At 43.5% G+C, this 25,090-nt stretch overlaps 1 protein-coding gene across 3 annotated transcripts in view; it reads left to right on the forward strand.

The window, feature by feature from the left end:
- The first annotated feature begins 18,367 nt into the window (after positions 1-18,367).
- Positions 18,368-25,090, forward strand: part of EPHB6 (EPH receptor B6) — a 73,261-nt gene continuing 66,538 nt past the window's right edge. For 2 of the 3 annotated variants that reach the window (XM_030471821.1, XM_030471822.1), the window contains exon 1: positions 18,368-18,781. In XM_030471821.1, coding sequence (XP_030327681.1) covers positions 18,733-18,781 — 49 coding nt within the window. In that variant the 5' untranslated portion in view covers positions 18,368-18,732. The remainder of the gene's footprint in view (positions 18,782-25,090) is intronic. The other variant, XM_030471824.1, reaches the window with a different exon arrangement.

Below are 25,090 nucleotides of genomic sequence, written 5' to 3' on the forward strand. Positions count from 1 at the left end.
CTGTATTCTTTTTGACTATAACCAGGGTCTTCACCAGATGGGAGGAAGAATATCTGAAGGCCTCAGCAGAAAACGGTACCTCAGAATCAGAGCAGATGACTTGCCAAAATGTGCTTGAAAAGGTCTCTTTAAGGGAACAGCAGTTGAATTTGAGCAAAACAGGATGTGGTTTGACATTTACTCAAAAAGAAACATTTTCATAATGCATCAGCCTCTCAACACCACCACCATGCCCCCCCTAGTCTTTCAGGATGAGGTACAGGGCAGAGCTCTCTGTTCACCATATTACTGTTGGACAGAAATAGTGACACGTATGGGCCTTATGAAATCTGGTGGGGGTTTTGTCTCATGTTATCATACAATCTCCTTGTTACTGGAGTCTGCGGACGGGTTTTGCACCTGCAGCTGCTGTTTCTGTTGAGCAACACCCAGCAAACGGAAGACTTGTGGGTTTGGGGGAGTTACTGCCCTGCTTTTACAAATGGAAAGAAAAAATAAACAGAAACTACTTTTTGTTTTGTCTAATCAGGGTCTAATCTAGACTGTGTTGGTGCTTATTGGGCTGTGAGACAGGTAGAAGTAGGAGGAATAAAGAGAGAGATGTGACACACATAGTGGCCTATGCTTCACTACGTGACCAGAGGTAAACTGGCTAGTCAGAGCAATTTCTGAATAAACGGCAATCTACATGTTATTTTTCCTGAATGAGAATTCATTCTAAGTTGTATACTGTTTTGTACTACCTCCCTTTCCTCTTTAAAGCCTCCATACACATGGAACTTTTCAGGACTGTGTCTATGCACTTGCAGACCACGGTAATGGCTCCCCTTCTGTCATTTTAATCTCATCTGTGGCATGTTACTTCCACTTAGCTTCTATTCTTATATCTTTGCAGGTTCTATTTCCTTTATTTTATGTCTGCTTTTGGTTAACAATCTTTATTGATTGCTCTGATGAGATAGAGAACACACAGTGATCAGGAAAGTCGAGTTCAGGAATTAACCTGCACTTCAAAGACCTGTTCTACCTCTCTTGTTCCAGCTCCCTGGCAACATCTGGTTTGTGAACAGGCTATTGGCCTACATACCCTCTTCCTGTGCTGAGAGCGGCTCCCTTCTGAGAGAAAGCGCTGAGAAGGAGAGAAGTTTATGTAAAGAAAGGAAGTGACTTTGAAGGGCTGTGTTCAAACTGCTGGCACAGAAATAGACAGCGGAATAGTTCATCTTCACAGATAAAATATCCAAAGAGAAGTCTGAGAGGTTTGGCCGTTGAGCTTTGTATCCAATGTGAAAGTCACCCTCAAATTCCTGATTTATACCTATAGAATAATAGATCAATTGCAGCCCCTTCCCTGGCTGCTGCAGATACCAGTACATATAAACGACATTATCATTTTGACTGCATGTTAGAGTAGCTTTGTCATCTTCTTTCAGCACAAGGCTTGAGGTTTGGGTGATTCGAGCTCCTGTAAGACAAAGCAGAACAGAAACATATTAAGACAAGTGAGCTACATTGTCCCAGCAGCAGAGCAGGTCTCATGGCTTTCCTGATTCCTTACTTGCTCCAAAGAAGTACATGGACACGCACCAAACTGTCCACATCCTCATTTCTGCCCCAACAGCCTGTGTGCGTGCCCCTATAAGGGCCTTATATAGGTCCGTTTCACATGCTTCTCCTAAACCAATAACACACATCTCTGTAACAGCTAAATCTATGCTGAAAACCAAGCTCCTTCCTGCAAGAAATTTCAAGCACTGTCAAGTGTGTCTGTTGAAAACACACTGAAAGTTTCAAACCGACTCTGACTCACGTTCTATCAGACAGAGTATTATCGTACGTGACAATCGTCTTTTGATTTCACACTTGTATGTTTGATTTTAACTTTGGGTCTTTTGTTTCCAGAATAAAACAGAAAATGTTCCGTTTAACCAAGTAAAGTGATTCTTTGGTATTGGTGACTGCTAGAATGTTGATTTCTGGAGAAGAGCAAATACAATACAGATGCTCAGACCTTCATTAGTTTTCTTCCTCCTCAAGCTTTCAGCACCAGTATGGATGATCTTGTTCTGCAAAGAGTTTTGTATGTGAGTCTGTCGTAGCCTGTTGTAGCACACCATGAGTGAAGGAAACCTGGCTTGTTCCTAAAGCAGACATATAACAACTTCTTTGCCCTTAGTTGTCCCAGCAGTACCTGTACTAATGATAAACCCAGCTTCCAGGATTCAGAGTGATGCCACTGTCTCTGACACAATCTTTTAGTCTGTGTTAAGAAGGACGATGGCTGTCCTACCATGGCTTTTGGATGCTCAGGGGGAACCATCACAGCGGTTGTATTTGCTACCTGCAGCTTTGAAGTGAGGCCCCAGACACAAATGCCAAAATTAACCAACCTAAGACCTGTGCTAGGTAAACTCTTTTCTTTCTGAAGTGAAATGATACCATCTGCTGGAATGAATGGGTGCTTACAGTGATCCTTAGGGGCTGTATTTCCCACGGTTCTCTACTTCTGCATTAGCAGAATCATATACCAGAGACATGTTTGTCTGTCATTAAACTGGTGACTGTGAAATGCTGAATTGAAAGTGTGGACTCAGAAATACACAAGTTCTTTCTCTGTAGGAGAAAGATCCCAGAGCTGAGGTTGAGACTAGGATTTCCCAAAGCCAACATAATGCAGCTGGGGAAGGGAACTAGTGTGTGAAGCAGCCTGATGAGGTACCTAAGTAGATCTGCTGTAAAAGTGGTCCTAAGGTGCAGGTAAATGGGCTGGCAAGTGAAATCTCCTTTCACCTAGAAAACATAGGAAACATAATTTTAGAGTTTTCCTCTGGGTTGATGTGGGACTGGGGCAGAGGAGTGGCTGACAGCAATAGAATGGGTGAAACGTTCAAGGGGAACATCTAGATTCAAATCCCATGTTGTCATTGTTCCAAGCCAGGATTTGAATGCAGACAAACCAGCTCTCTAGTATACTGTGTTGTGGTGTATCACAAAGTAAGCTCATTGCTGCCTATAGCTTCCTAAGGAAGGAAAGGGGAGAGGGAGGTGCTGATCTCCCTGATATGCAGATAGGATGCATGGGAATGGTTCAAAGCTGTTTCAGGGGAGGTTCAGACTTGACTTTAGGAAACATTTCTTTACAGGGACGATGGCAAGCACTTGAACAGGAGCCTCCTAGAATGGTGGCTGATGCCCCAGGCTTGACGGTTTTTAAGAGGCATTTGCCAATGCTCTTAATGACATGCTTTAACTTTTGATAAGCCCTGAAGTGATCAGGCAGTTGGACTAGATGATCACTGTAGATCTCTTCCAACTGAATTCTGTTCTATTCACTTCGGTTCTGCTCTGCTCTGTTCTCACTATGGATCTCCCAGAAAATGGCCTTAAACATGCAGTCTGCTTGGAAGTCTCACAGAAGTGATTTGTAACATTCATGGACCATGAATGATAAAAATACAGGAATGATAAAATTTCATGATAATGACACACACACCTCCAGAAGAGCACTAAAGGTGTCCACAGGGATGTTATGTGCTGCCCATGCAGTCTGGTTGTTAAAATGTGACCCACGTCTTCTCCTTCACTTGCCAAATGTGACTTACTGTTCTGAATTCTTCTTCTCTAGGGCACGCTGCTCATGTTTCCAGTTGCTGGCCCCTTGGACCTCGGGCATCCACGCCAGTTGCTGCCACTCAGGACCTTCACTCCCTCCTTTTGATGGCACCATGATCACATGGGCCCATAGAACTTGTGATCAGAGCAATGTCTGAATAAATGGCAATCTACATGTTATTTTTCCTGCATGAGAATTCATTCTAAGTTGCATACTATTTTGTGCCATCTCCCTTTCCTCTCTACAGCCTCCACACATGTGTAACTTCTCAGGACTGTGTCTATGCACTTGCAGACCACGGTAATGGCTCCCCTTCTGTCATTTTAATCTCATCTGTGGCATGTTACTCCTGCTTAGCTTCTATTCTTGTACCTTTGCAGGTTCTATTTCCTTTATTTTATGTCTGCTTTTGGTTAACAATCTTTATTGATTGCTCTGATGAGATAGAGAACACACAGTGATCAGGAAAGCCAAGTTCAGCAATTAACCTGCACTTCAAAGACCTGTTCCACCTCTCTTGTTCCAGCTCCCTGGCAACATCTGGTTTGTGAACAGGCTATTGGCCTACATACCCTCTTCCTGTGCTGAGAGCGGCTCCCTTCTGAGAGAAAGCACTGAGAAGGAGAGAAGTTTATGTAAAGAAAGGAAGTGACTTTGAAGGGCTGTGTTCAAACTGCTGGCACAGAAATAGACAGCGGAATAGTTCATCTTCACAGACAAAATGTCCAAAGAGAAGTCTGAGAGGTTTGGCCGTTGAGCTTTGTATCCAATGTGAAAGTCACCCTCAAATTGCTGATTTACACCTATAGAATAATAGATCAATTGCAGCCCCTTCCCTGGCTGCTGCAGATACCAAAACATGGAATCGTGATTATCATTTTGACTGCATGTTAGAGTAGCTTTGTCATCTTCTTTCAGCACAAGGCTTGAGGTTTGGGTGATTCGAGCTCCTGTAAGACAAAGCAGAACAGAAACATATGAAGACAAGCGAGCTACATTGTCCCAGCAGCAGAGCAGGTCTCATGGCTTTCCTGATTCCTTACTTGCTCCAAAGAAGTACATGGACACGCACCAAACTGTCCACATCCTCATTTCTGCCCCAACAGCCTGTGTGCGTGCCCCTGTAAGGGCCTTATATAGGTCCGTTTCACATGCTTCTCCTAAACCAATAGCATACATCTCTGTAACAGCTAAATCTATGCTGAAAACCAAGCTCCTTCCTGCAAGAAATTTCGAGTACTTTAAAGTGTGTCTGTTGAAAACACACAGAAAGTTTCAGACTGACTCTGACTCTTGTTCTACCAGAGTATTAACATACATGACAATGTCTTCTTACCCACACTTGTATGTTTGATTTTAACTTTGGGTCTTTTGTTTCCAGAATAAAACAGAAAATGTTCCGTTTAACCAAGTAAAATGACTCTTTGGTATAGGTGACTGCTAGAATGTTGGTTTCGGGAGAAGAGCAAATACAATACAGATGCTCAGACCTTCATTAGTTTTCTTCCTTCTCAAGCTTTCAGCACCAGTATGGATGATCTTGTTCTCGGAAGGGCTTTGTATGTGAGTCTGTTGTAGCCTTAGCACACCATGAGTGAAGGAAACTTGGCTTCCTCCTGAAGAAAACATATGACAACGTTGTTTCCCTCAGTTGTCCCAGCAGTACCTGTACTAATGATAAACCCAGCTTCCAGGATTCAGAGTGATGCCACTGTCTCTGACACAATCTTTTAGTCTGTGTTAAGAAGGACGATGGCTGTCCTACCATGGCTTTTGGATGCTCAGGGGGAACCATCACAGCGGTTGTATTTGCTACCTGCAGCTTTGAAGTGAGGCCCCAGACACAAATGCCAAAATTAACCAACCTAAGACCTGTGCTAGGTAAACTCTTTTCTTTCTGAAGTGAAATGATACCATCTGCTGGAATGAATGGGTGCTTACAGTGATCCTTAGGGGCTGTATTTCCCACGGTTCTCTACTTCTGCATTAGCAGAACTGCATGGAAAGGGGAATGGATCTAATATACCAGAGATATGTTTGTCTGTCATTAAACTGGTGACTGCGAAATGCTGAACTGAAAGTGTGGACTCAGAGATACACAAGTTCGTTTTCTGCAGGAGAAAGATCCCAGAGCTGAGGTTGAGACTAGGATTTCCCAAAGCCAGCATAATGCAGCTGAGGAAGGGAACTAGTGTGTGAAGCAGCCTGATGAGGTACCTAAGTAGATCTGCTGTAAAAGTGGTCCTAAGGTGCAGAGAAATGGGCTGGAAATTGAAATCTCCTTTCACATTGAAAACATAGAGTTTTCCTCTGGGTTGATGTGGGACTGGGGGCAGAGGAGTGGCTGACAGCAATAGAATGGGTGAAATGTTCAAGGGGAACATCTAGATTCAAATCCCATGTTGTCATTGTTTCAAGCCAGGATTTGAATGCAGACAAACCAGCTCTCTAGTATACTGTGTTGTGGTGTATCACAAAGTAAGCTCATTGCTGCCTATAGCTTCCTAAGGAAGGAAAGGGGGGAGGGAGGTGCTGATCTCCCTGGTATGCAGATGGGTTGCATGGGAATGGTTCAAAGCTGTTTCAGGGGAGGTTCAGACTTGACTTTATCAAACATTTCTTTACTGGGACGATGGCAAGCACTTGAACAGGAGCCTCCTAGAATGGTGGCTGATGCCCCAGGCTTGACAGTTTTTAAGAGGCATTTGCCAATGCTCTTAATGACATGCTTTAACTTTTGATAAGCCCTGAAGTGATCAGGCAGTTGGACTAGATGATCACTGTAGGTCCCTTCCAACTGAATTCTATTCTGTTCTGTTCTATTCTTTTCTGCTCTGCTCTGTTCTCACTGTGGATCTCCCAGAAAATGGCCTTAGACATACAGTCTGCTTGGAAGTCTCACGGAAGTGATTCGTGACATTCATGGGCCAAGGAGGAAAGGACACAAGGATAAAATTACAAGATGTTTATTTCATGATAATGACACACACACCTCCAGAAGAGCACTAAAGGTGTCCACAGGGATGTTATGTGCTGCCCATGCAGTCTGGTTGTTAAAATGTGGTCCAGATAGAGGCAAATACTGACAATATTTAAGGTACATTTTATTAACAAATATGACTATATATTTGATATTTGCACTCAAAATGTGGTTGTTACTGAAACAAAGAACACCAATATTTCTATATCTGCAACAACTATTCATTTTTGCACTGTTCAGATGATTCAAAGAATTTTTTTACTTATTGGCTAAAATGAACTAAAAGCTGATTCTACAAATAGTTAAACATGGAAGGGAAGTGTGGCTGAATCTGACTGACATTAATAACTTTCTTCTAGCTCGATGAGTGTAATCTGTTTATGAGGCTTCCTTTCACTGTGCAACAATGTATACAAAACCTATTATATTTCATGATTCTGTCTCACCTTAAGTGAAGAACTCTTGCAGTTAGTGACACTCACTTGAAGACAATTCCCTGGCAAAGAAGGGAGCCTTAAACAAAAATTAGGTCCATATAGAAGAATTAGGTCCACAAGCGCCCCTATTTATGGTGCTATTCTGTTCATAACCAGACTACTTGAAAGAGAAAAATATCCCACAAGCTAAAGCATGCATAGAACTGCTTTATTTTAAAATCTGAGTGCCTTGACTTTTTCATAGAGAAAGATAAAGGATTTAAAATGAACATTAATAAAATGCCATAACAAATATATACATGGGCTTGTCCATAGCTTGAGCACTACTTGCTTTTACAGATATATACTTGAAACCACAGAACAATACTTATTATCTTTTCTTTACAAGTTTTTAAAGCTGTTTAGTTGAAGTTGAGAAAGAGTTTGGTAAACAGCATGATTATAGGGATGTACTTACAATGATGTACATGTGATATCTGGAAGTCTGGACTTCGGAGGAGCTAGCTTTGGACATGGTCCAAGCAGGATTTGCCAAGACCTTTTCTCACACAACACACTGAGCATAAGGAGCAGCAATTTCAGTTGTTACGAGCCTCTCTGAACTCAAACACAAACAACAGACGTGTATAGTATTGCTGAGAACCATAATGCAGAGCAGCACACTTAGTCCCAGCCTCTGTTTTCCTGTACAACCTTGGATTGCCTGGCACACCACTCAAGAAACAAAGGAAGACTGATGGTCCATCACACTGACCTTCTGCTTGTAGCTGTGGGCACGGTCATCTAGAATAGCTGTGGGAGAGCACTAGACAATGATGCAAGGAGCAAGCTGAAGTTTCTCCCAAACACTCCTGTAAGAGTTCACACAACAACATCCCAAAGTATGCTCCAACACCAGCACTGACGAACAGTCATTTGGCTCACAGCCCACCACCAGGTAGCAGGATAACACAGACACAATGTGTCTGAGGTAAATGGACAACACTAGGGAGGAGGATGCCAGGCCTGTCTGCAACAGAGCTGCTATCAGGGCAGACTGCACAAAGTGGCTGCCTACTAACCTATCAGGATAGGGACCATTAGTTTTCACTGATAGAAAATGGTTTTGGACTTCTCACCTTTCTCTTTTGCTTCTGAGCCTGAAAAAACTCCCCTACAGGATAAGATTTTTCCCTCTTGTATGGTATGTGTCATTCTTGCAGAAAGACCACTAAATTATCTCTGAGCATTCCATCAACATGAATGCTGCTAAAGCAAGCCTCACAGCTAGCCATGAGCACAACTAACAGCTGCTTGGGAATGCAAGCACTCAGTGGGCCACTTTTGGAAAGCATTCTGGCACTGCGGGATTAATGCTTACCTTTGGGTGAGGTCTGAAAACCAAAACCGCTCCCTCGCCCAGAACCCACCTCACTGCCTGCCTAGAGGCCTCTTACTGTTCACTAAAGAGCATTTATCTTGTTCTGGAACTCTCAAGACTGTTGCTAAGCTGCTCCACTACAGAGTTAAACAGATCAAAGGTGCCATGTCAGCTTGGTCCTTGACCTCACCACAAGGTTTCTCAGCCTTCATGTTTGTTTCAAGAACAGTCTGGTATTTATCTGAAGTTGCAGCCTTTTCTTAAAACTCTGTTTTTTCTCTGAGCCAAAGAACGCTTAGTCAAGGATGCAAACTGTTGCAGTTACAGACATAAATCTTTCAACTACATCTATGTTCATCATCTTGATTGTGCAACTAGGAAGCACCTCACTGCAAGCAGACTACATTAGCTACTGTAGGAGAGGTATCCTTTTCCTCATCTGTGTTTTGTGCACAGACAAGCCATATGCTATATCCTCTCCAAGCAGACACAAAATCAACTTTAAGGATGCAACAACGGCACAATAAATTTTGCATGCACAAATCCTACATATGTCTCTCTGTAAATAAAAATAAAATTTTAACAAATAATAAAATATATGTATGTGGGTGCCCTGGCCAATCCTGCTGTGAAGCACAACAACTTCACCATTTTTGCTTCTTTTTCTACAGCTGATTTTCTACTTTGTTATACCTTGTCAAACTGCTACTCCTTCTTATGCAGGAAGTGAGCTGCAATGCGTGCATATTCCTGTCTGCGCTTCTAGACCAGTTAGCACAAAAAGCCAAATCCTTACACTATCATGTTATTCTATTTGCTTTGACCTGAAGACAAATTTTCAGAATGAGCTTTGAGATTATTATTTTGAATGGTTCTGACGAACTGATCAAAACAAACCACATGTTAATCAAGAAATGTTGCTGTGGTGACATCTAGGCAAGACCACCCTGCCTTGGTCTCAAGTCACCATATATAGTCCAAATGAAATTAATCAGGATGACATTTCTCTACAGCAACTTCATTCACAGAAGAAAAACTGGCTCTTGTGTTTTAACTTTCCAAGATTATTTCTGTTTCACCAGTTGCGATCACAATTTTCCAGTGCGTAAAACCCACGGAGATCTCCCAGCAAAGGAATTGCACTTACAGAAAAAGATGTAATTATTGTAGCAGAATTTACCACCAATGCTTTAAGAAAAATAAGGCAATAATGTTAAAAACCTTGTGATGAGGACATTAATGTTGGGTTTTTCAGGGAGCAATAAGAGCAAGGGAGGAAGGCCATTCTTCCCACAAGAGAAGACGACCACAAAGCAGGCAGAAGCTGCATCCTCACTAATAAGGCCACAGTCCCACAGTACACAAGCAGGGCTGGTGACAATGAACTGATGGAACTGAAGTTCCATCAACTGATCATTAGACAAATACAAGTCAAGACCATGTTCCATCCATGAACCAAATCAACAAGCCAGAAACAACAAATGTAAAGAGGAGGCACTACCCACAACATATCTTACACAGGGAATGTGTGCCTAGGTTTGGGCATAAATTGCCACAGCTCGTGGGGCAATGGACAGAGACTTCATTGTTGGAAGCTACAGGTGAGGTTGTTCAGGGCAATTAAGGCTTATTGGTGTACTCAGGACTCTGACTGTCTTGGCTGAAAGAGTACAGCATCATAGAAGAAATCACAGACTCATAGGAAAAAAGACATTTGAAAACAAACTTCATTTCCTACGCTGTAGCATCACACTGTGTCACTAGAATAATGCTGACTTTAAATAGAGAGCACCCATTTCTCTCACTGTCCTTGAGTGACACAGTTCAGTGCGAGGTGTCCCTGCTCATGGCAGGGGGGTTGGAACTAGATGATCTTAAGGTCCTTTCCAACCCGAACCATTCTATGATTCTATGATTCTAGCTTTCATTACTTCAAGATATTTTCTACACCATAGAGACAAGCATAGCAGGGTAGTAGTTAATGATTAACCATAGGCACTTAGAATTCATTAGAATCCCTGCAGTACTACTGACAAGGTAGGTAGTTTCAAAATCCTTTCTCTACTGAGTTCAGTTGGCTGAAGGAAATAAACCTACGCTGGACTGTACAGTGCTAATAAGGACTCTTGAACAGAGAGGGTTCACACTTTTCCAAGCTTTCTTTTTTCCATGGAATTTCCAAAAATGTTATACACCATGCTTTTACACCTTTCCTTCTAGTAAATGGTACTCATGTAAAGCATCAGCTGGAGTTCAATGGAGGCTGATAGCCCTACCTGCAGGTTTTGGGACGTTTGGATGTTAAGCAGATGCTGTTCTGTTAGCTAACAATACCACTTCTGTCCACCGACTGGCACTGTTCAGTTACAGAAATACAAAGCAGAGTCCTCTGGCCCCAACACCCAGGTTTTGAAAGAGGCACTCCTAAATCGCATGCTTTATGTGATTTTACACCTACAGTGAACTAGAATTCCATGCTCTCTTGAAAGACCTAGAAAATGCTAGACTCTCCACATGTTTAGCCTCTGAACCCCTGCGTGCAGATCTCAGCACAAGAAAAACTACTTGTTCTCAAACACCTCTCCTGGCTTTCTGTTCTCTTGAGACCCAGTTCAAAAGTACACTCCCTTCTCCAAGTTCTTTGTCAATCTAATCCTCCCCTGGAGCAACTTGAGGCCTTTTCCTCTTGTCCTATCAGTTGCTACTTGGGAGAATAGACCAACACCCACCTTGCTGCAACCTCTTTCAGGTAGCTGTGGAGAACAATAATGTCTCCCTAGCCTCCTTTTCTCCAGACTAAACAACCCACAGTTTTCTCATGAGACTTGTTCTCTAAACACCCTGCCAGCTTCATTGCTCTTCTTTGGATGCCCTCCAGCACCTTAATGTCTCTCTTGTAGTAAGGGGCTCAAAAGTGAACACAGTGTTTGAGGTGCGGCCTCACCAGTGCCCAGTACAGGGAGATGATCATTTCCCTGGCCCTGCTGCCACACCATTGCTGATCCATGCCAGGATGCTGTTGGCCTTTCTGGCCACCTGGGCACAAGCTGCTCATGTTCAGCTGGCTGCCGACCAACACCCCCAGGTCTTTTTCTTCCAGGCCACTTTCCAGCCACTCTTCCCCAAGCCTGTAGCGTTGCATGGGGTTGTTATGACCCAAGCGCAAGACGCAGCACTGAACCCTGTTGGATCTCCTACAACTGGCCACAGCCCATCGATCCAGCCTGTCCAGATCCCACTGTAGAGTCTTTCTACCCTCAAGCAGATCTACACCCTCACCCAACGTGGTGTCTGCAAACTCACTGAGGGCGCGCTTGATCCCCTCATCCAGATCATTGATAAAGATATTGCACAAAACTGTCCCCAATACTCAGCCCTGGGGAACACCACCAGTGGCTTGGCTGCCAACTGGATTGAACTCTAGTCACCACCCCTCTTTGGGCCTGGCCATCCAGCCAGTTTTTTACCCAGAGAAGAGCACGCCTGTCTAAGCCATGGGCAGCCAGTTTCTCCATGAGAATGCTGTGGGAAATGTTGTCAAAGGCTTTACTAAAGTCCAGGTAAGCAACATCCACAGCCTTTCCTTCATCCATTAAAGGGGTCACCTAGTCGTAGAAGATCAGGTTGGTCAAGCAGGACTTGCCTTTCATAAACCAGTGCTGACTGGGGCTGATTGCCTGGTTGTCCTGTACATGCCACGTGATGGTGCTCAAGATGATCTGCTTCATAACCTTCCCTGGCACCAAGGTCAGAGTGACAGGCCTGCAGTTCCCTGGATCCTCCTTCTGGCCCTTTTTGTAGCTGGGTATCACATTTGCTAACTGCCAATCAACTGGGACCTCCCAGTTAGCCAGGACTGATGATAAATGATTGAAGGAGGCTTGGTGAGCACTTCTGCCAGCTCCCTCAGTACCTCTGGGTGGATCCCATCCAGCCCATAGACTTTTGTATGTCTAAGTGGAGTAGCAGGTCGCTATGCATTTCCCCTTGGATTATGGGGGCTTAATTCTGCACTTCTTCCCTGTCTTCAAGCTCAGGAGGCCCTGCCTTCTCCCTGTCAAGCTCAGGGCCCCTGGCTCCCCTTCCCTGTCTTCAGCTCTGGGTGCCCCAAGTGGAATTGTTCTTACTATTAGACTGAGGCAAAGAAGGCATTAAGTACCTCAGCCTTTCCTTGTCCTTTGTCATTGTTTCCCCCCCACATCCAGTAAAGGATGGAGACTCTCTTTAGCCCTCCTTTTGTTGCTAATGTATTTATAGAAACATTTTTTATTGTCTTTTCATTCAACTGAAATGGAATGAAGCTGCCTCAGGCTGGACATTAGGAAAAGGTTCTTCACTGACAGGGTGGTCAGTCACTGGAACAGTCTCCCCAGAGAAGTGGTCACAGCACCAAGCTTGTCAGAGTTCAAGGAGCATCTGGACAATGTTCTTTGTCATATGGTTTAGTTTTAGGTAGTCCTGCAAGGAGCAGGGAGTTGAACTTGATGAACCTTAAGGGTGCCTTCCAACTTGAGATACTCTATCATTCGATAATGCTATGATTCAGGAAGATAAGCAAGGTGATTAGAATAGGTCATCCCACAACATGACACACAGAAGCAGTTGTTCATTGCTACTGTTACCTTCAAGGAGCTTACTCACCTGCAACAGGAGTGCTGACTAACAAATACATAGGAGATTTGTTGTTCTCAGTTTACACTGTGGTTAAACCTGGGTGGTTTCCCACACCCCCAGTGCTTGTCAGATTTAGTGAACAATGGCATTTCAACAATTTCTGGAGGCATTTTCAAGTTAAGCTTCAGTTTCCTGCACAGTTTCAAGAAGACTTCCTTTCTTTTTCCAATTTTATTTTTGGTAGGAAAAGAGCAGTTTTAGTCACAGACTGCAAGAGCAAGGGGTAATGAAAACCCATCCCTATTACGGAATACTCGCTATTAAAGGCATCATACTCTGGGGACTGGCATATGTCCACTTTAAACATACATCAACTGGGTTGCTGCTAAAAGGAGCGGTCTTGCCTGTCGTCGCCCCCCACCTGCACAACCTTTGCCTTCCCACCAATCTTTCAGCTCCTTCTGAAGTGGCATTTATACAGCTCCATAAAGACTCCTACATGTACACTATAATTTTACATACAATTTTTGCTGAATTAGTTTTCAGCCAGATCAGTTCTTTGATCCAGGTCACTGCACAAATCTTTGCAGCTAGCACAGGGAACATGATGGGGACATACAGCTCAGGGCAGAGAAAAGAGAAAGTAAGCTTGTCTATCTCAGTAGAGGCCTGTATTCTTGTGGGGTTGGAATGCCTGTGGGACCACAGCTGTGGAAGCAATTCCCATTTTGCACTACAGTGATTTTAAACTGTTTTCTACAAATAGGTTGTCATCACCAGGCTCCTGAGCATGGCAATCTGTGCATGGGAGATGGAATGAGCGAAGGGAGAAATTCATGTTTCATGTTGAGATGTTTCCATATCTTACAGGTAATTAAGCATTCCCTGGGAAAGAAACTGGCACCTAGGCTACAGGCTGGGACCCAGGAACTGCTAGGCTACAGGCTGGGACCCAGGAACTGCCAGGCTACAGACTTGTTCTGTTTGTGAAACACTTCTTCTGCCAGCAGCTTTATGTATCTAGCCATTCAATTCCTCCTCTGAAGAGCTTCTGAAATAAGTCAAATGGAGTGTTTCATGCTAAAGGATGTTCTTTTAGCACTTTCCCACATTCTTTTTCCGTCAGAAAGAAAAAAAATAATTTTATTCCAATCCAAACTAAATTTGCAGTTCTCCTTTCCTACTCATTGTTCAGCTGAAAGTTAAACTGAAACTGCAGTCATTTATATAACCCCTTACTGTAACCTCGAGGAGGCTCAGAGACCCTGTGCTTTGACACAGAAAGATGAAAGCTTCCCAGTTTGGGAGCCAAAGAGAAACAGTCCATTGGTACCTTATATTCTCTTACAGAACCCAAGTTTCATTCCCTTTCAACTTCTTGAGAGTGTTTAACCTTCCTAGTTATGCCTTTCAACTCCAGTAACTTATTGTCTTTATTTTTATACTGAGCCTTCAAGAACAAGTTGTATGTTATGGGATCTTTTTAGCAGGGCAATTTTTCTTAAATCCCAGGGCACTTAGGAAATGTAACTTCCCATCTACGTAACTGTTGCTCCATTTTTTCTGCTTGACCATAAGCATACAACAGAAAACAGGAACTTTTTGAAATCTTATACAGCTTTCTGGGGTCACCTTAATCTGTACTAAGTGTGGAATACTTCCAAACACTCTTACTGAAACAACAAAACAATGGCATAATTGCAGCTTATTTGAGCCCCTCTTCCTTCCAAGTCATACAGACAATACTGAACAAAGTACAGTGCTACTTTGTCTGTACTATTCCAGCAAGTGTTTGCAGTTTCTGTTCTTCACAAATCCAGCAGAAATTAGAAATCTCACGTTTGGTCAGGAACCGGGGCCACAAAATACCTCCCAAGGAAGTGAGTAAAGCTTGGAACATGGATCACATGGATCAGCAGACAGAAAAGGCTGAACTCAGATGCTTGACAGAATATGGAGAAGATTGCAATATACCTATACATTTGCACCTAAGTGATGGCAGAGAAGGAACAAAGCAGAGAACAAGTCTGCTGTGTAAGCAAAACCACACTGCTTATTTCAAAGGAGAACTGAAACCCATAAGAAGCTACTTTGCTTGTAGAAAATCTCATTATTTGTAATGAAGATTAAAAAGTAAACAAAAAAATACATGACTATATTATACATGACTGATGCCTACCAAGAGCCAGTGTAGAGACTGTGAAGCTGCAGGGTTTGGACTTTCACACTCCACTTTGGGCTGCCCCTCAGTCTGTTTACACTTCTGAGCTTCCCTAACTTCTCTTCAGTTATCTCATTAATTTTCTGTAAGCCTCTCCCCTTTCTATGCTGGGCTTTCTTAGGGAGAAAATACCTTTGTATCAAACATATCAACAAACAAAACAGGGCCATAATATAGAGTATCCAGAAGGGTATTATAAGGTTTTAATTTACTGATCTGTATGATTATGTTTTTAGAAATCTGGGAAGGAAAATGTGCTAGTTTAGACTTTTGAAATGATAAATCTGCCCTTGAAAAAATCTTGAAGATTTTATCTACTGAAAATAGTTCTGCTTCAAAACTGCTTGTCAGACATGTCCTCTCATGTATAAATAGTGCCCTTCTTACTCTTTCTTCTGCCTGCTATACTATTTGCTATTCCCAGCTCCTCCCCTTCTTTGCATTCCTTTCTTTCCTTGTCTGTCTTTTATAGTTGCTCTGTGTGTATCTTGCTTCCTCTATCTCTGTCTCCCACTTCTCTCACTCTTACCCTCCTTTTTCTCTCTTTCTCTTTTGAAACTCTATTCCCCTTGTCTTAGCCTCACCCCTCCCTTTTATCCTCCTCGGTTATTCTCTCATGGGTGGTTTTTTTCTCTTTGGTTTGTGCTGTCTGCCCTGCACATTCCAACTCTTTTCTCTTCAAGACCTAACATGTTTCACACTGTGAGGAGATTATTTATGAAATAGACTATGCTTTGCTATCCTGACCATTGTTTCATAACTGCACCTTCTTCTTTTGCTTTAAATAGTATGAGATCTGTTGGTGCATCCGGATATTTGCAACTCTTGTGTGGAATTTTGTGTCTATAATATGAATGTCTGTCTATGTAAGCTGGTGCATGATTGTCTGTATCAGTGGCCTCCAAACTTTTTTAATCATGTACCCTTACTGTTAAAAGACTTTAGCATATAGGTATATACGTATAATTACTTATTTATAAATTATGTAAATGTACTATTGAAGTTCTAATACTTTTCTCCTTCACCCAATGGGTCATCTTGCACATCCCTTATGATGCATGCACCCCACTTTGGAGACCACTGACCTGTATCATGCAGTCACACTGTTGCGTAAAGTATGCTGGTTTTGTCACATTTGAGATTGCCCTAAGAATCAGATCCACCCATGGCAGTTTGCAACAGAGAGCTTTTGTTTCTCCATCTCTGTCATGTCTGGGCTGTGATTGTTTACATTTTGAGAAGGGTGACTTTTTCTGCTATGATGTGATAATCTGCCTTGTAGATGAAGGTCTCAGAAACTGGTGAAGTTTTTGAAGATAGAAATGCATGCACTGCAAAAAGCTCCAGCATTGAAGAAAGAACATTTAAACATTGCCTTAAAAATGATCCCTAGGAAAGGGCTGTCATCTTGCCTTTCACCAAATGAGATTTTAAACAGGATTGGGATGTTGCATGTGCATGCCTGCATCCCTGTAGCACAGGAAGTTTCCCCAGACTTCCCCATTCATAGCAGCAGCTTGTTCATGCTTGGCTTTCATTACACAAGAAGGAGGAGGAGGTTTTGGGGGAATATTCCATTACCATAAAGGGGAGGAAGTGTTTCTGCAGCTATTGAACAAAGCAGCTGGTTAACCTCTTTCACGACCCCGGTGCAATGGTAGAGTCCCACTGCTCCTTACTAGGAGCCAGATGCTCCTCATACTACTAAAACGAAGAAGAAGGGAAAACATGTGTGCCAAAATTTACTACGGAACTGAGTAAGGTCCAGACGCCATGAGGAGCTGAGTACCTGCAATTTCTCCTGAAGTCAATTTATTTTAGAATCAGTGGCGGGGGGAAGAGGGCTGAGTGGGTAGGAAGGGGGGTGGAAGGGCAGGAAAGAGGTCTGCTCTGATTTGTGCCTAGAAACCCCCACAGAGAGGCTTAAGAAAGAAACTATGCTGTCTGGGAAGAGGTAGGTTTTTGTGTTATTCTGTATGTATACAGAACTGCTAGAAAAGGCTGTACTGTGTGGAAACTAGCCTTAGCAATTCAACTCAGACATATGCCACTATCTGCTGATAATACTTCTTTTGAGCACAAGTTTATACATTTTGGCATGCAGCGGGGTGTCTAATGTTTATTTGTGCTTTTGTATGTGTACCAGTGTTTTACATTGAAGGCAATCACAGTCCCTTGATATTGAATGTAACATGAGTTAGTTTGGCAGCAGAAGCCCAAAATTCTGCTGAATTTTGGTATATTTTCCCTTCGCTCCCAATGGGCACACTCTGCTTGAACTGTAGCTCACAGCACGCTCATTTTCTGCCATTTGTACGCGTAACCCATAGAATGGTACATACAATCAGAGGGTTATGCAGCATGCCTCATCCTTTAGCATTTCTCCACACTCAGCCCAGTGCCATTCGCAAATTGAGTAGGTAGACTCTTTTTCTTGCACTACCAACAGGCAGGAGGGCCCCAGAGAGAATTTTCCAGTCCTTTGTTTCTACGATGGAAGATGAGGTTCTCCTTTATGATAATTGAGGAACCATGGTTGATTCACCCACACCATTGCCGATTGAGTTGAGGTTTGTTAGTACCTAAAATTAAGGAAGCACCTAAGCCTCTTGTGAGATTTGATCAGGAGCGTTTAAAAGTGGAGTGCAAGTAAGCACATATGTGCTAACTTTAAGGTATGTTGCCACAGAACAGCAACACGGATTTCAGCAATGATGTGACGGGAGACTGACCGAGCACCAGTAGTTGATGCTGTTACTCCTGTACTGCCACACACTACCTTCTGGCAGGAACCTAGCAGGGCTCGCACACCCGCAGTCCCATTCGGGCATCCCCACAGAAAGACCGGCCGCAGCACGACAGCGGGGCGGACAAGGCGGTGTGCCGAGGAAAGACCCACCGGGAAAAGCCCCTTTGGAAGCGGGAGGGAGCCTGTGCAGCAAAGGCCGGGATCCAGGACGGAACCCGGTGCCGCCCAGCGCAGCGGCTGCCAGAGCACGCTGGCTCCGCGCAGTTGCTGCCGGGCGCTGCTGCGCTGGGCCGGGCCTCGGCACAGAACAGCGCTGGGGAGGGGGCCAGGCAGAGGAGGAGGGGCACGGCGGGGAGGAGCGGGCGGGCAGGGAGAAAGCAGCGGGATGAGCCCGGGGGAGGGAGGGGAGGAAGGAGCGAGGCAGCTCCTGGGAAGAGGGAGGAGGAGAAGAGAGACTCTTGTAGGAGAGCGGGATCGGGGTGAGGAGAGAAGAGAAGGAAAAGCCGCTCCCGGAGAAGGGCCTGGAGAGGAGCGGCGCTGCTCGCAGGCATCCGACTTGTAGAAGGCATCGGTCGAGGGCCAAGGGCTGCGCCCGGGGCCAGCGGACAAAGCGGCGGTGGGCGCAGAGCGAGAGGGACCTGGCGCTGGCCCATCGAGGCGGTGTCACTTACACCGGGAAAATGGTCTTTGTCCAAGTTTCCTGATGCCGGGAGAGCGGCCGGCATGGCTCTAGCGGGAAGGGCTCCTGCGAAAACTACATGAGCGATGCTGGGAAGTGGAGGGGGTGTTGCTGGAGCCCTGCAGAAGGTATTGTAGCGGGCGAGCCGGCGGGGAAGGGCATTGTGAGCCTGGGCCAAGAGAGCTGGGGAAGAGCCGTGGTCGAGGATGTCGTCGGATCTCTGCTATCAGGGCGGGGGGTGGTGGGGGAAGGGGGAACGAGTGAAAGGGATTAAGACTCCGAAGGCTGTGGGGCTTCTGCCCTTTGCTGCTGTTTGAAGGCTGTTGCTGGGACTCGGGAGTGCCCAGAGGGACCCGCCCCCGAGCACACCTCTCCTCTCTTAGGTCGTGTTGGGGCTGGGAGAGAAAAGCTCCATGAAATTGGTCACGGTTTCTCTGCTCACGGAAATTCCTGTCAAAGCCAGATCCCTTCCGCACATGCATGGGGTGCTTGGTCTGCTCCCATGGGTGGTGGTGCTCTCTGTCTCTAGCTCCTTGAAGAGCCATAGCTACATGCTTCTTTTGAAGTCTCTGAAGCAGAAAGGCAGGGGTAGATTGATGCTGCTATGGGTTCCTGATCCTCGTGAAATGATACTGTGAAGTCCGTGTGGCCTTCTCTGTAGATAGGGTTGTTTAATGCTCTTCTGGGGGACCAATCGTTGTAGGAGTACTTGTGGTAGAGAAAAATCTTATTAACCTATTTTTGAAGGAGATGATTCAAGTTACTACTACTTGGGCTAAATAAATCTGAATGTGGGAGGGGCTGTTGTGATGGTTAATTTTAAATTTGCCTTTCACGGATCCACTGAGATGATTTAACTTGCTCTGAAGTCTCTTTTGCTGTTACCACACCTGCCTTCCTTACAAGTTGTAGAAATAAGAGAGTAAAGATGGGGAAGCAAATCTGCCAAGGACATCCTTCATTAGCAGTGATATTAAGTCGTGCAGATTGATGAGGAAGGAGAGTGAAAGGGCAAACAGAAACAACAAAGTCAAGATAGTGGAAAGAGGAGCTGCCACCAGACACATCTGTTACCAGGAGATCTGCAGCCCCAGCTGGGATGAACAAGGAAGGCTCCCTTCTTCCTTGTTATGTAGGTTCTAATCAGAAACATGGAAGCTGGAAATGAGTGCACCTCTTGTTCAGTTACATCTTATGGACCAGCCCCAGCCACTAATACAAGATTTAGTGACTGGTTTTAGGCTTTTCTTCATTCCTAGTTTGAAATCATTCCAAAGCTGAGGTTCCTTTGAGAGCAAGAAAGGAAGATATAATCCACAATCTAATTATTTTTCTTTGATGTTACCTGATCTCTGTGCTGAAAAAAACCCCACGTTTTTTTCTCTGGAAGTTAATTCCCTAAAATTAACACCTTGCACCACTTCACTCTGTTTTGCTAGTGTTTTGGCAAGCCTCAGATAACTGCACATAATTGCATCCTTTACTGCATTTTGCATGTGAGTCTTCTTAGCCAAATTACACATGTGCAGTTTTTAATTCCTTGACATGTATGTATGCCCCCCTATCCACAAAACATTTTTTCTTGTCTTCTGAGTTCTCTTCTATTTGACTTTCTTGCATATCACTGAGAGCTGCACGGAATTGTTTGTATTCTGTATTGATACTTGAAAATACCACTACTTTGGGCTATTGGAGCTTGTATGAAGCAGGATTATCCTCTCTAATTTAATCTCTGAAACTGCAGAAAGGCAGGTTTTCTAGCCTTCTGAGGTTCTCAGCTCTTCCAAGCTGTTATCTGTATAAGAACAGCTTTGATTATAGAGGCTGTTTTTGGAAGCGGATGAGGTTTTCTTTTGCTCAAGGCTCCTACTGTCTCTACCTTCTGTATTTGACTTGCAGGGTGACCACTGACACAACATAAATGTGTTTTTTGGGGGAAAGGCAGCTGGTGGCTCCAAGGAGACAGCTGCTTATTCTCCAGCATGCTCCCATAGGCAGCCAGCAGATGTGCCTGACAAGAGAGCTGATCCCTCAGTCCATTGAGAATTGTCTTTATGCCTATAGAAATTCACCTCTTTGTGCCCAGGTGCAGATGTTTTTCCCTTTCCCCTTTGATACTTCATGTGCCACATGCAGACAATCATGTAAGAAATCTCCCTAATTTCTCACCCCTTACCTTGTGTGCCTCCATTAAGATAGAGTTGCTTTGAGGTCAACTCTCCTTCCGTGGATACCTGCACTGTTATGAGATTTATGCATACTTTTCCTCTGGCTTCAGGAATGCTTTCTTCTAGAGTTCTGCTCCTCCTAAAATCTGCTTCTCCTTGTTACCCATGGGTTATCCCTCAGCAGCCCCTGCGCAGAAGTTTCTCCTGAAGTCCCTACAGATGAGTGCAAAGTACTTTTAGAGGACGTTTAAGGTTGCACAGTTTAATTTCTCATTTCTGTGCCCATATTGCATATGTTTGCACACAAATAATAGAAGATGGAAGAAATAGAAACTGGTATTTATGGTCAAGCTAGATCTTTATAATGTGATCTAATCACCAAAAAGTACAGCAGTGTTACCCAAAAAGGGCACTATTGTGAAGAGGTGTTTGTTAAGAATATTCCAGATAAGCTGCTCTTGGTCATAAATAAGCTAGAAGACTCATTTCTGCGAAAAGCTGATTAAAGCTTTAGGAGGGAGCTGATGAGCATCCTGTAGTTCTGTCATTACTTTTTCTTAATGTTTTTTACTTAAACCTGCTTTAATATATTATATCTTAGTGCTTTAAGAAAGGAAAATTTGTGTTTTGTTAGGAAGGTTTTTGTCATCTTACGACAATACAGTCGACGTACTTTTTCCAGCTACTGACTCCATAAATTCAGCAGTTTTCTAACTTTTTGCAACCTTACTATTTAGCTTCTGCCTATTAAGTCTTGCACTGGACATCCCTCTTCTCTCCATATTTGCTGTCTTTGGCAACTATGCAGTGTCATGCACTTCAGGGCATGTGCACTAGTAGAGCTTACATGGATTTTGTAAATAATTCTGTAAATGTTGTACAGCAGCAAACTAGTGCTTTGTTTTGAGTGGTGCCAACGGTACTACATACACAGACCCCAAAAGGATAAAAACTCCTTAATTATTCCTGTCAGCCACGGTACCCTGACAAGTGAGCAGAAAACGTGCTGAGTAAGAAAATGCCATTTCATGTCGTTGCTCTTCTCGCATTTGATTTATACAGGGAGTTTTAAACTTAACAAAGATTAACTACACTAGTACTTGCTTCTCAGAAGCATGTCTTATGCTTTCAGGAACTATTATTTTAAGTGTACTATTAATATGTGTGGTGTTTTACAAAAACAAAACTAAAGGTGTGTACTTGATGGAGGTACTGGCGCACTATTTGGTATAGAAGATGCTGTCTTGCCTCTTCAAAAGTCACTGTGGAGTAGGCTGGTGCTCCTGTCGCAGAAGTGCTACTAGCAGATTGTTCTTGAGAACACTTCTGGGACAAGCAGTATTTTTGGAAGTCAGGCTCTTCTAGTTACTGGTTTCAGTTTTCCATTCTTCCAGAGGCCCCTGTTCATACTGCTGCTCAGGGCTTGCTTGTCAAGACCTTTTTTGTTTCAGTGTTTCACATGCATGCACCCTGTCCCCTATGCATGAATATATGCACATGCCCATGTATGCGCACAACAACAACTAAAGAGGAGGAAAAATGTGCTATCCTGGGAGTCCAGAAGATGCTGGAGACTATGAGAACACAGCCTATCCCTTCTGAAAACTATAGCCTTACATATGGAGGCTTAAGGTCATAGTTCACCTTAGGATGGAAATTCTTGCCAGCCCAGACCTGTATATTGAAACATAGATGACTTCATTTTCAGACTTCCCCCTCCCCAAGCTTGCCAAAGAAATGATTCCTCTGCTGATTCTGCAGTTTCCAAATGCATTTTTTTTATTCTGTGCCACGTCTCTGGAAAGCATCCAGTGTGTCTAAATCAGGTAATTAAACCGTAGAAGCTGGAGGCTGAGGACTACTGACTGTAACTTATTTCAGGTTTAGCATACCCATGTTCCTCCAAGTTACTGCAAAACTTTCAAAGCTCCTTGAATGATCTGATCTCTCTCCCACTTAACTGTAAAACACTCACATGATAGCTCTTTATTTGACCCGGCTGGGGCAGTGTGTAGCACACAGACCTTTAGCATCAGGCTTACCACAGGCTGTCTCAGATTCTGAGGATGTCTACAAATGGAAGCAGGGTACCTTGGCAGAACTCTCTTATCTTCCTAACTATTCTTTAAGAAAAAGGTGGGAACGTCGCAAGAGGGATATTGTTGCAGAGATTTCTGGGCAGGTCTTCAATAATTGCAATTTGGAAATTCAAATTGGTCTGTTTATAAAACCATTTGAATTTCCAAATGTTACGTTTCACTTACAGCTAGGATCAGTTTGATTCCAGTAAGCAGAATCTGAAATGTTTTCTGCACCAGAAAGATGTTTAAAATTATTCCTTCTTGGTTTCGAGCCAGGAAAAAGCTGCTGGAAGCACAGCTGGATTGGGATGATTGCCTGCAGTTGTCTCCCAGATAGTCCCTTCCCTTGTTAATGTCAGTAGGCTTTGAGCTGGTGCCAGCATCAATGGGAATGCAAACATGTACTGCCATTTTCACTTTTCAGTGAGTTTGCTAATCCTGTTTGGAGCATATGTTGTTCATAAAGGGGCTACCATATCAGCGGTTATCACTGCCATCATTATCAGGAGTGGAACAGTTCTGAGGAATGCTCCTTTCATTACTAGGGAGAGAGGATCCTAGTGGCCTTCTCCTCCAGTATCTAAGCATGTTAGAAATCAGCAAAAGTGTAGTACAGCATGATTTGAGAACAAATTGTGCTGAACTGGGTATAAATAAGTGGTCTTTTTTTAAAATCTAGCAGACAGATAGAGGCTGAGCAGACAGAAGGAATTCTTTGTAATTTGCATGTGTCTTGGTGGTGTGTTCTTGTTGTGTTCTGCTGGGGCACGTATGTGGAGTCAGATGCTGAAGAGTAATTAATTTTCTTCTGGAGCCTTACCGTAGCACCTCAGCGCCCCAGGCTGAACACCAAAAGACGTTTAGCGAAATAACGTAATGGGAATGATGCATGACTTGTGTTACTTCTTTCATTCAAAAGTACTCCCAACGCTGACGGGAAGAATCATGTTGATAATTGCATGTTTCTCATGGATAATTTTGCCTGTCTTGAGTTAGAAGAGGGTCTGCATGGTCTCAAAGAGGGCTGCAGGTTCCTGCAACTAAGGAAATCAAATTAGTGATTTGTTCACTAGATCCCTGTTACCTGAAGACAATGGTTTAAAGAATTGTTTCCTAAATAATTCTATTTATTTCGGTCTAATCATTTACCCCAAAAAGAGTGTGTGAGGTGATGGAGTGTAAAGCAAATAAACCAGTCTTTGGAAACAGAGTAAAAATAAAAAAGTTCACTTCTTTAAGCTAAAGCAAGGTTTACTCTCTTTGATAAAATAGCACCTACTGGACAACTCTTAATTGAAAGGGTCAGAATAGGGTCATTGAATTGTTGTACCTGTCTTGTTTCTCTTACTGATAGTCTGTACCAGCCTACTGTGTCTAACAGTGTTATGAAGAGTTGTGTGGAAAGAAATCAGAGTGGGAAGGGGGAGCTTGCCCTAAAACCTCAGAATGTTCTTCAAAATCAGGTTTTAGATGGTTCTTTTTAAAAAGGCTTTGCTTCCCCTCTCACCAGATCATAGGAGATCAGCTTAGTGTTCTCTGCTGTATTTTCTTTTATGCCTCTGAACCAGTAGTGTTGAAATTGACAATCCCTGGCTAATGCAAACGCACATGGGCTATTTGTATTTGACTGTGTGAACTTCTCTACCACAACACTGATGAACTGAGAGGCTCACAAAGAGCAACAGAAGTGACTACATGGAACTTTTGACATGCTATTGAAAAGAACTAGCTTAATGATGGCTGAGAAATGATTGCTCTGGAGTATCTGTACTACCTGAGAGACTATTGACAGGATCCTAGGCAATGTGGCTAAAGTAAAAGGGCTGGCCAAAATCGCCCAAAGTAAATGATTTCAGGTTCAGCATTAAGGTATGTTTTCTTCTTAGCAAGGGTCTAAGTAGATTATAGGAAGTCATGGAAGCCCTATTGTTTATGTCATTTAGAAATATAACTAGAAAAGCTTAAAGGAATATGCAGACAAAACTCCTTCAATTGACTGGGGACTGTGGGCCAGGTGTTGTCTAAATAAAGATGCCCATTCCCCTCTTTTGGTTTCTATTATTGCAGTCTTAACAGCAACTGGGAGAGGGTCTACCTTACTGACAGAAAATACATCTTGGTTCTGCTGTATTACAGCCGTGTCTGGTTGATATCCAAGGAAAGGAAATGGTGTGTTGTACTTGCTCCA

The sequence above is a fragment of the Strigops habroptila genome, chromosome 2 (genome assembly GCF_004027225.2).
Source record: "Strigops habroptila isolate Jane chromosome 2, bStrHab1.2.pri, whole genome shotgun sequence".
NCBI lineage: Eukaryota > Metazoa > Chordata > Aves > Psittaciformes > Psittacidae > Strigops > Strigops habroptila.